The 11,929-nt window shown below is 47.7% G+C and overlaps 1 protein-coding gene across 1 annotated transcript in view; it reads right to left on the bottom strand.

Moving 5' to 3' along the window:
• Nucleotides 1-1,100, bottom strand: part of TRIM16 (tripartite motif containing 16) — a 28,276-nt gene extending 27,176 nt beyond the window's left edge. Inside the window, exon 1 of the mRNA XM_031657382.1 lies at nucleotides 534-1,100. Within this exon, the coding sequence (XP_031513242.1) occupies nucleotides 534-620 (87 nt within the window). The 5' untranslated portion in view covers nucleotides 621-1,100. The remainder of the gene's footprint in view (nucleotides 1-533) is intronic.
• Between the last annotated feature and the right edge of the window lie 10,829 nt (nucleotides 1,101-11,929).

The raw sequence follows: 11,929 nt of genomic DNA on the forward strand, positions 1-11,929 counted from the left end.
GTCTTTTTCAGGTATGCTCAGCGCATAGTAGTGGTGTCAGTGGACCCAGCAGCTGCAGCCAGCCAGGCATACCATCCCCCACCGCCCTCTCCCAAATGGATGAATGGACCCCAAGCACTCACCTCCTTATCCCTGCGGGCTGCATCCAGGGAGACGATGGTGTGGCCACTGTGCTCCTGGCAACAGTCCTGGCAGATGCACTGCTGATCAGGGCAGCAGAAGGCAGACAGTGGGCTGTGGTGGGCAGGGCAGTACCGCCAGTTGTGGTCCTTCACTGGCTCGGTCAGCAGGTGGCTTTGCAGTTTCATGTTCACCTGATGTGGCTGCAAGTGCTCTTCACAGTAATTCACCATGCAGGTTAGACAGGACTTCACCGCCTTCACTCTTCTGGTGTCATCAAGGCAGAAGTCACACAGGACCTCCTTCCCCTCACCAGCAGGATCCCCCTGTTCTGCAGAGTCGCTGTCGTGTTCCTCTGTCTCCCTACCAAGCTTCTCTGAGGAGCCCATGTCCTCTTCTTCCACTGGGCTGGCAGACACAGAGTGTGGGCTGAGAAGGGCTGGGGGCTGAGCAGTGGCCCCGGGCAGCGGCCCTGGAGCCATCAGATCCAATTCAGCCATCTGGGAGGCTCTGCTCCTGGGCTGTCTTTCTTCTGTCCCTTGGCCCAGGATCTGTGCAGCCCAAGTCAGACAAGAGAACCACGCCTAGATGATTGCAGCTGCTGCAAGATTTTAACTGTTTCCTCCCTCCCAGAGGAAGCTCAGTCTCTCATTACTGTGTCCTGGCATTGGATGGCAGCCAGATGTGATGACGACAAGGCAGCTAGATTACTCAGGCTCAGGACAGCCGGCTCAGGCTCAGGCTTCCTCCCCAGGTCCAGCCCTGAAACTTCTTATGTGAATCATCTGTACCCTATAGGCTCTGCTGAAGACCACGTGTCTCTGTGCCTGCTCTGGAAAGGACTGGAGATTCCTGAGCTCTGTTATAAGCCTGTGTGACTTTGTGTGGTCTGACAAGCTATATATTTTTGTTTTCATTTTATTTATTTATTTTTGAGACAGAGTCTGGCTCTGTCGTCCAGTCTGGAGTGCAGGGGCGCGATCTCGGCTCACTGCAAGCTCCGCCTCCTGGGTTCACACCATTTTCCTGCCTCGGCCTCCCGAGTAGCTGGGACTACAGGCACCCGCCACCACACCCGGCTAATTTTTTGCATTTTTAGGAGAGATGGGGTTTCACCGTGTTCGCCAGATGGTCTCGATCTCCTGACCTTGTGATCCACCCGCCTCAGCCTCCCAAAGTGCTGAGATTATAGGCGTGAGTCACCGCGCCCGGCCTATTTATTTATTTATGAGACGGAGTCTCACTCTGTCACCCAGGCTGGAGTGCAGTGGCGTGATCTTGGCTCACTGCAAGCTCTGCTTCCCAGGTTCACACCATTCTCCTGCCTCAGCCTCCCGAGTAGCTGGGACTATAGGCGCCCGCCACCACGCCTGGCTAATTTTTTTGTATTTTTAGTATTTTTAGTAGAGACAGGGTTTCACTGTGTTAGCCAGGATTGTCTGGATCTCCTGAGTAGGTGGGATTACAGCCGCCTGCCACCACACCTGGCTCATTTTTGTATTATTAGTAGAGACAGTGTTTCTGTGTTGGCCAGGCTGGTCTCAAACCCTTATTCTCAGGTGATCTGCCTGCCTCCGCCTCCCAAAGTGCTTAGATTACAGGCACCGTGCCCAGCCAGGATGCATGCTTCTGATGCTGACCTTTCCACATTATCTTCCTGAACATTCCAGTAATGTCCGTCGAACTCCAGGAGATGAATGTCACGAGAGTACTCAGTGGAGATCAGGAGGGTCAGGGAAGACTTGTCTCCTTCCACAGAATGCTCCATTCAGCCCCTTCAGGTTAATAGCCCTTTTGCCCACTTAACAAAACATTCCTAGACATGTGTTATAGTTGGGACATTTGTTCCCATAAACCTCATGTTGAGATTTGATCCCCAATACTGGAGGTGGGGCCTGGTGGGAGGTGTTTGGGTCATGGGGGTAGATCCCTCATGAATGGCTCGGGGCCATCCCCACAGTGATGAGTGAGTTCTCGTTCTATTAATATTAGCTGCCATGAGATCTGATTGTTAAAAAGAGCCTGGCATCACCCCCTCTCTTGCTTCCTCTCTCTCCATGTGACCTGCCCACTCCAGCTCCCCTACCCTTTCCCCTGAGGATGGAAGCGGCCTGAGGCCCTCACCAGAAGCAGATGCCAGCACCATGCTTCTTGTACAGCCTGGCAAAAAGCCAAAAGATCTCTTTTCTTTATACATTACCCCCACCCCCTCATGTATTCCTTTACAGCAACACAAACACACTAAGACACATGGTGTATGAGTTTGCCAGGGCTTCCATAGCAAAGAACCATACACTGGCTGGCTTCAACAACAGAAATGCATTTCCTCACAGTTCTAGAAGCTGGATCAAGTCATTGGCAGGGCTGCTTTCTTCTGAGGCCTCTCTCCTTGGCTTGCAGGTGGCTTCTCCCGTGTCTTCCATGGTCTTCCCTTTGTACACATCTGTGTCCTCATCTCCTCTTAAGGACACCAGTGAGACTAGATTATGGCCCACCCTCAACTGCCTGTTTAAAGACTTTCTCTCCAAATACAGTCACATCTGAGGTACTAAGGGCAAGGAGTTCAACATACACATTTGTAGGAGAAAGAGATGCAATTCAGCCTATAACACATGGTCAGGGCATGAGACTGGAAGCCTCTAGTTCCTTAGAAGAAAGGAGCTGTGAGGCATGACCCCTGGATGGGGATACACAGTGTACCTAGCGTTTGCAAATGGATACGAAGGAATCCAGGATTGTTCCAGGGTACCTGGACCCCAAATTCTATATCCTAGAGCTTTCTACAGTTTTCCCCGGGATTATTTAATCAGATACATTTGAACTCAAATGGATTTGGAAGGCGAATGGGAGAGAGAGAGATCGGATGGAGGGGGAGGGGTCAGATCCAGCTAGCCCCAGGGATTAGGCATTAGGATGGTTCCAAGATATTATACTCCCTATGGCTCTGCACCTCTGGGGTGAGTTCTACAGGATTTGGATCAAACTAGATAAACACAGGGATGTTTCTTGTCACTGACTAGGATTTTTCAGAAATCCAAGAGACCTAGTGACTACTCAGAGTTGGAAGGCACAGAAGACTTTACAAATTCATTCCAGACGCAGCGCTGTTTATTTTCAACCATGTATAGAATACGCATAAGTAGCTGTTTTTAGCGATGTAATGTTTCCTCACTGTCCCTGTCCTGATTGCCCTCTTCCACTGCTGAAGACCCTCAGGAGAGGTTTCCTGCTTTCTGATCCTGGCCAGGGTCAGAAACATGCATCCTATTCCTAGCTGCCTCAGGTCCAGTTCTATTGGAACAGGAATTAAAATAAATCCAAGAACGTGTAACCAAAAACTCATTGTATGTAAGAAAACCCAATTCCCCTTGAGGAAGAGAAAGAGCTGAAGTCCTTTAAAAATTAACTGCCTGTTTGTCTGTGGCCAGTGAGCCTTATCTCTCCCTTTCCCAGGCATTGTGAAGACCCTGTTTCTCCAGCTGTGCAGCTACAAGGTCACTAGGCAGATAAACTCAAGTTGTAAAACATGTTTTTTCCTTGAAGAGTAAATTATGTACTGCATGTCTTAATTGAATAACTGTCTTTGTTTCTTGCATCTGTAATATGCTTCCCCCTGCACAGATCGCCCCACATCCCACAAAATGCTTAAAAGGTAACCGGATTCTGTTCAGGGCTCAGTCTTTTTGGATGTTAATCTGACTGGGCCAGTGCACCTAAATAATAAATAAGTATCCTCCTCAACCCCTCAGTCTCTCTGATTCCTTAATTATCCCACAGCACTATGAGATGCGGAAAGATGAATGGCTGTCCTGTCATTGAAGTCCTTATATTTTGGGTCCTTCTTAAAAATTGAAAAAAAAAAAAAAGTAGCTTTTCAGACCACACAAAGTCACACAGGCTTCTATCAGAGTTCTGGAATTTAATTCCATGGTTTTCATGTCTCCAGCCACGACTGGCTACTCCCAGTCCAGACCATTGTCAGTGTTTTCTCCAGTATTAACGGACAAGTGTGCTTAACTTTTAATCCCCTTTTCAGAGTGACCTGGTACTGGAGGCCAAACTGGTCCACCTGCATGCCACAGGGCCTCCGATCTCTCCGAGAAGGGGGAAGAAAAGGTAGTTGCCCTGCCTGGCCCTTTCTACAGCTTCAGTAGAAATCAGAAGGCATAGAGTCTGCTTGGGTTTCCACGTGGCTTACTTCTTCCTCATTCTTTCCCTCCCTATCTCATTCCCACCCTTTCTTCTCTCATGAATTGTTTCATACCTGCTTCTCTATGGCTAACCCTTCCAGAGCAGTTCATGGCAGTGCTCAGCCCTTCATCAATGCCCCACTGAAGTGCTGAGTTAGCAGACATTCCATAGCTGTGTGGAAAACAGGAAATGGGAATGTGGGCCCTGGCCTGGCCTGCACCAATCATTTGTCCCCTCTTTTTTTTTTTTTTGAGACGGAGTATCACTCTGTCGCCCAGGCTGGAGTGCAGTGGTGCGATCTCGGCTCACTCCAAGTTTTGCCTCCCGGGTTCACACTATTCTCCTGCCTCAGCCTCCCGAGTAGCTGAGACTACAGGCGCCCACCACCATGCCTGGTTAATTTTTTGTACTTTTAGTAGAGACGAGGTTTTACCGTGTTAGCCAGGATGGTCTCAATCTCCTGACCTCGTGATCTGCCGCCTCAGCCTCCCAAAGTGCTGGGATTACAGGTGTGAGCCACCGCGCCCAGCCTGTGTCCTCTCTTAACCTTAGTTTCCTTGTCCATGAAATGAGTATGTTGTCCTAAGTCAAGGCCGGTAAATCGATTTCTAGTTTGGTTCTCTGAGGAATTTTGTTGTGGCAGGGTCTAAGAGAATGTCCGAGCTCACTGGGAGACGGCATCATGCTCAGGTTGGGATGTCTGGCAGGGGCATGGGATTGGGAGTGGTGGCCCCTCTGGAGGCTCGTATCCAGCCCTCTGGGACCACAGAATTCACCACAACCTCTAAGTCCCCTCTAATGCCAACCCTCGAAGCAGAACACCACCAGGCCCAAGCTCTGATCCTGCTTCCAGGGACTGTGACACATCCCATCAAGCCTCAAATGCCCATGCTCAAACCTCCGGCACCCAAATATTGAGGCTAGAAAGTCACATGATTCTTCTGAACTCAAATTCCCTATTACTTCAAAGGCTCTACAGCCACCACCCCACTTTGCTCCCAAGCAGCCCTGGGGCATCTTGATATTCTGTCTCTCCTCAGATTCTGCTTTGCCTGTTGTCTTAACCAACATTTGAATGTCCCCCAAAGACAATTTCTCCTGCCACCTCTCAACCGTGTAGCTCCTTCTCTCATCTCCTATGCCTAGGTGGGAGGGGAGTCCCCCTCAGCCCCCATCACAACATCTAGACCATTGCCCCTCCCCAGCCCCTTTGCAAAACCTGCTCCCCTTATGTGCCCCAAAAGACCACCCCTCCTCTCTTCCTGTCTTCTACAGCCTCTCAGTCATTTCCCTTAGTGGCAGATTTACGCTTCTGGCTCCCAGCCTCTCCCTCTACCCCAACTCTGTCATTCTCAGAATGTTCTACCTCTGAATGGTTTTTGTTTTTGTTTTTTGTTTGGTTGGTTTTGTTTTTGTTTTTTGAAGCAGGGTCTCAAAACTTTGTCTCCCAGGCTGTAATGTAGTGGTGCAATCACAGCTCACTGCAGCCTCAACCTCCCAGGCTCAAGCAATCCTCCCACCTCAGCCCTCAGCCTCCCAAGTAGCTGGGACTACAAGTCCTCCACCACACTCGGCTAATTTGTAAATTTTTTTTTTTTTAATTTCATTAATTTGTAAATTTTTAAAATTTTGTGGAGATGGGGTCTCACTATGTTGCCCAGGCGAGTTTCAAACTCCTGAGCTCGTGCAATCCTCCCTTCACAACCTCCCAAAGTGCTGGGATTACAAGTGTGAGCTACTGCATCTACCTTCTAAATGCTTGCCACCTACCCTATGGTCACCACCCACACCTGGATTTATTTTTATTTTTAATTGTGATAAAATACACATAAATACACCTAACATAAAATACAAATAACATAAAATTTACCATCTTTTTTTTTTTTTTTGAGATGGAGTCTCTCTCTGTTGCCCAGGCTGGAGTGCAGTGGCCAGATCTCAGCTCAATGCAAGCTCCGCCTCCCGGGTTTACGCCATTCTCCTGCCTCAGCCTCCCAAGTAGCTGGGACCACAGGCGCCCGCCACCTCACCCGGCTAGTTTTTTGTATTTTTTAGTAGAGACGGGGTTTCATCGGGTTAGCCAGGATGGTCTTGATCTCCTGACCTTGTGATCTGCCCGTCTCGGCCTCCCAAAGTGCTGGGATTACAGGCTTGAGCCACCGCACCCAGCCAAAATTTACCATCTTAACTGTTTTTATTAAAAGACAGGATCTTGTTATGTTGCTCAGACTGGGTTGTTTGTTTGTTTGTTTGCCTGTTTTTGAGATAGGGTCTCCCTCTGTCACCCAGGCTAGATCGCAGTGGTGCAATCACAGCTCATGGCAGCCTTGAACTCCTGGGCTCAAGTGATCCTCCCATCTCAACCTCCCAAGTAGCTGGGATTACAGGTGCACACCACTGTGCCTGGCTCATTATAACAATTTTAAGTGTATGGTTCGGTGGCTTTAAGTACATTCACATTGTTGTGCAGTCATCAGCACTATCTATCTCCACAACTCTTTTCATCTTGCAAAACTGAAACTGTAGCCATTAACCAATAACTCCTCATTCCCTCTCTCCCTCCAGCCTTTGGAAGCTACCATTCTACTTCTGTCTATAATTTTGACTACTGGAGGCACTTCACAGAAGTGAAATCATACAGTGTTTGTCTTTTTGTGACTGGCTTATTTCACTGGGCGTAATGTCCTCCAGGTTCATTCATATCATAGCACACGTCTGAATTTCCTTCCTCACACCTGGAGTTTGCATTCAACAGAAATCCCAACCTCCAAATTTATGAATTGAGAATCCTCTCTCTGATTTTACCTACAGCTTGCTTAAATGCCCGGTGGAAAAAATGTCTCAGGTTCATCAGGTGTTGACTGGACATCACTGGCTTCCTCTTAACCCCAAGCATTCAGGGGCTAAAATGAAGTCTCTCTTGCATAAAATGAAGTGTCTCTCTTGTCTTCACAAAACAAATGTAACTTCACCTAGATATTCTGTTTTCCTAAACCAAACCTACCACCAGGAATGTGAGGTCAAGGTGTGGTTCGGGATTCCTTTCCGGAATTGAGGGAGGAATCCCCACCCCGAATTCTGATGACTCAAATGCTACCAAGAGATGTGGTAGGCAATTGGTAGTAGGCAGGTAATTATTCAGCTTTCACCCCGTTGGGTCTGTGACAAATAATCCCACCAATGGACAAACTCTGAAAGTTATGTCCTCTGAAAGGATATAAGCAATGCCTGCCAACAGGACCCCTCCTGGTTTAGGGGTTTAAGGCCATCACTCTGAGGACTCTAGGTTAACTCAAGGAAGAAGAGTTTTCTTAACCCAAAGACTCTCTCTAGCAGTTTCTGGCTAAAAAAGCTATCCAAGCTTTTTTTTTTTTTTTTTTTTTTGCTAAGCAAAAGCAGCCTTTCATTTGTCTCTTCAGAAATCTCACTGGATTTTTTTCTTCATTTGTACCTCTGCTGAGTCACGCAGAGCTATGACTCACAAACACAGGTAATATTTGTCCACCCGACTTCAAGACAAATCAGCCCATCAGACAGAGAGAAATAAAAATAATATAATAAACTGATCGTAACCCTGAATTTGATTAATTTATGGGACTGTACTTTATTGAGCTTATGTCCTCCCCCTTTTCTGGAATTAAAGGTCTTATCTTTTCTGAAATAATAGCAATGAGTATAGGACTGGGAATGTCTGGAACAGTGATATCTAAGTCAGTCCTCCAAATTCGCTCAGCAATTTTTCTCGTAAAATCTCCAAGTCTGAGAAGCACTGAGCTGGAAGTCACATCACTCCTCCAGAAACCAGCCCAGAATTTTCCTGGCTTACCTGGAGGTGCGGGCCCAGTGAACTTTCTGGTTTGGGGTCACTATCAGCAAACTGGTCTCCAGCCCTGTCTTTCTCCTAAAATAAGATGGCCTCTTGGATCACTTTGGTAATTAATTACCACTAACAAAGGAACAAAATAAAGGTGAGAAGAACAGCGGATTACAGACACTAAGGGCTGTTGCTCCTAGTCTCAGAACACGATTGTTGTGATGACGGCTCCTCTCCAAGAAGGAGGGGCTGTCCCAGGGCACTGCACGTGCCTTCCCTTCACAAAGACAGGAGGACACACCTGTTGGTACAGAAGACGAGGCCGCCAGCTCAGTACCTGGCACACAGCCTGAAGGACCCACTACTGGATGAAGAAAACACCGAAGTCAGCTTCAACTGTGCCCTCAGTGACAGACATCTGCCAGTTAAGGAGGTGCAGCACAGTCATTTCTCCCCTAAGCCTCTGAAGGTCTAGTCCTGGGCAGTTCTAGGGTTCTCTTTTGTCTTCCAGTGGGGTGTGGCTGTGGTGCACAGGCACCACTTTGATCACTTCTCAGACCACCCAAGCTTACGGGGCCAGAATTAGCAGCTGGACCACCTAGAAACCTACTTGGGGGAGTCTGCAATGCCCTGGAAATGGAGAGCTCAAGAATTTGACTACATCTCAAATGACCTTCAGTAAATTCCAGACACAAGGGCGTGACATTTTATGCGGCACATAGCACGTTTGAACGATGCTTTGTTGAACCTCCATATCAACCTCTGTAATAACTCTAACATTGGTATGAAACCCAAATAATCACACAAATCTAACTCTAATTACCTTTATGGCTTTTGCCTAAAAATGTCAAAACAACCTACACATAATAAATGAAGTAAATCTTTAAAAAATCTGTAACAAAAGTTCTCTTGTCCTGGGACAGGAGATGGTTTCCCAGGCCGGCTCCCCTGAGGCCCTGAGCCAATTGTTGTTTCAGCACTGTTGGTTTTCTAGAACTTGGGCAGCTGTCCAGCTCCCAGTCAAAATGGGCACCTCTAATCTTGCTATTTGCTGGGATACCACACGTTCCAGGAAGCCGTACTCACCTTCGAAAAGGGCAGACTTATCTCAGGCCAGGTGTGAACGCCTCCAGGGCACTGAGAGAAGCAGCTCAGCAGCTCAGCAAGGCCAATGGCCAGGGCGGGGCAAGCTGGGCTTGCTCGACAGGAGCACACAGGTAGGCAAGCGGACAGACACCTTCAGGTAGCAACAAGTTACAGGGTGGGGGTGAGGGTCCTCTTGCTTTTACTAGTGAGGTATAGCCCTTCAGTGTTGGAAGGAATCTCAGGAAACCATCCCCTCCACCCTTCACCTTCCCAATATTTACTGAGAGGTTTGTTTTTTCTTTTTTTTAAACAATAAGTAAGGACGGCTGACCTAGATCTCTCAACAAAGGAAGGAAAAAACATTGTTCATTCAAGGGCCAAAAATGTGCCCCTCCCTCGATTGCTGTGGCCAGGGCCAGAGGACGAGCCGGTTTCTTTATAAATAACATAGTCGGCCTCAACCAAATCCCCTATGGATGGCTTATGTCTCAGCAGCCACTGAAGCTCAATTCTTCATTCCACTTCCTCTGGGACACTCATTTGCTCAAATGGTTTTGATTTCCACCTCCCTGCTGAAAACCAGATGGTTAAACACTCCATATTTCTATACCCTGATTGTCTGCGTGGAGGAAGCCTAATATCTGTATGTGGGTTTCCTGGGATGAGAGGCAGCCCTCCTCCAAGCATGTGCATAAACTCAGGAAGCAAGGAAAGCAGCAAGAATGCTCAAAAGAACACAGAGGGGCCAGGCGCAGTGGCTCACACCTGTAATCCCAGCACTTTGGGAGGCCGAGGTGGGCAGATCACAAGGTCAGGAGATCGAGACCATCCTGGCTAACACGGTGAAACCCCATGTCTACTGAAAATACAAAAAATTAGCCAGGCATGGTGGCGGGCACCTGTAGTCCCAGCTACTCAGGAGGCTGAGGCAGGAGAATGGCGTGAACCTGGGAGGCGGAGCTTGCAGTGAGCCGAGATCGCGCCATTGCACTCCAGCCTGGGTGACAGAGCAAGACTCTGTCTCAAAAAAAAAAAAAAAAAAAAAAGGGAACACAGAGGGGATATTGCCTCCGTGACAGCGAAATAACCACTGCCTTGCCAAGAGTGTTTTAGTAGGAAGGAAACAGCCATATTAATCAGAAGACTTGGTAAATGGTATATGTTATGGAGGGCTCCTGTTATGGTCAGAAAGAAAATCTGGAGTTAGAAGTGTTAAGTGGTCGGAGTCCTGATCCCAGCACCTTTTAGCTGTGTGACCTTGGTAGGTAGCTTACCTCTCTGAATCTGTTTCCTTCTCTAAAATGGGGATGTAATATCTGCTCCAATAACCTTACAAAAACCTTACAGTTTGTGAGAAAATGAAAGTGAACACATCATGCAAATGCAAAGAAACTTGCATGCTAATCATATTATGGGCACAAACACAGCAGGATTTGAGAAGCTGAAGGCTCCTTCCAGTGAGTTCTCTTAAGCTGTGAGACAAGACACTGGCCAAGGATCACCCTCCTCTCTCTAAAATGTAAGAAAACCCCAACTTCCCCAGAAGCCTGTCACATTTATAGGCAACATTCTTATTTCGCAGCTCCTTTCCCTATGTACTAAGCAAGGGTCTTGGACCTGCCCGACCCCTCCTCTCAGCGTTTCTTGGAGTCCCTGGAGCACTGTCTTCCACTGGGCACCTTCTTCTCCTACCATGGCTGCCTCTGATGCCCTGCAGTCCAAACGGTGCCCAGGTTGCCTGGTAATGAAGTATAATATATTCTGTTTGTGAGACGAAGCCCAGAGCAAGGATGCCTGGTACAATGTGTCCCTCCAATGTTACGGAAACTGCTCATTCTCTCTTTACTCAGAGCGCCTTTTCTCCCTTAAGCTCCATGATGCCACAGAAGCTGGCTTGAGAGCAGATCCTAGTGATAAGATTCTGGCCTACTTAGAACCACTTTCCCACTCTGACCCTGAAATTCTGAGGTGTAGCTAAGCTTATACTTAACTCCTTCTCTCAGGATGCGTTTTCTATTAGGAGGCCCCTGCTGGGGTGTCCCGCAAGTGCACTACACAGGCCCAGGCATCTGAATCCCAAACTCAACCTCTGTTCTAAATACCACCTGGAAGAATATAGCTTTCTGTTTTTTCTTCCACAGTTTAGAAAACATGACCCTCCAACATCCATGCACTCCAGCTCCCAGGATGGGCTCCGTTTATCTGCACCAGACTTGGTTACTGCAGCCTGCTGGCCAGTGGTGACTGTTTCAGGGATGAAGAAGTCTTCGCAAATTTAAGCTGATGATGTATGAAAAGAACATTGATGGAGTGTCCTCAGCTCTTAAAAGAGATATTTGGAAAACCAGCCTCTTTCTCCATGAGGAGTCAGAAATGGGGACTCCCATTTGACTCCCAACGATGGAGTCAGAATTTAAATGCACACTTGTGATTCCAAAGCTAAAAAAGGTACTGAGGGGGACCTTCTTGTGGATCCTGGGATAGGAAGTGGCTGCTCCTGAGTCCCTCCAGTTTTCATGAGTCCCAGATTCCTTACCACGACTTCACTGGGCTTTCTTTAAACTTCATGATACTCACCCGTTTCTTCTACTATTTACACACATTGCACACATTCTATTTTGAATCTCTTGGTTTTCAGTTCTTAAATTTCATCTTTCCCATAGTTAGACCCTTAGAAGATGCCAGCCTCAACTCCCAATCAAAGAGCATTTCTAGCAC

The sequence above is a fragment of the Papio anubis genome, chromosome 17 (genome assembly GCF_008728515.1).
Source record: "Papio anubis isolate 15944 chromosome 17, Panubis1.0, whole genome shotgun sequence".
Classification (NCBI taxonomy): Eukaryota; Metazoa; Chordata; class Mammalia; order Primates; family Cercopithecidae; genus Papio; species Papio anubis.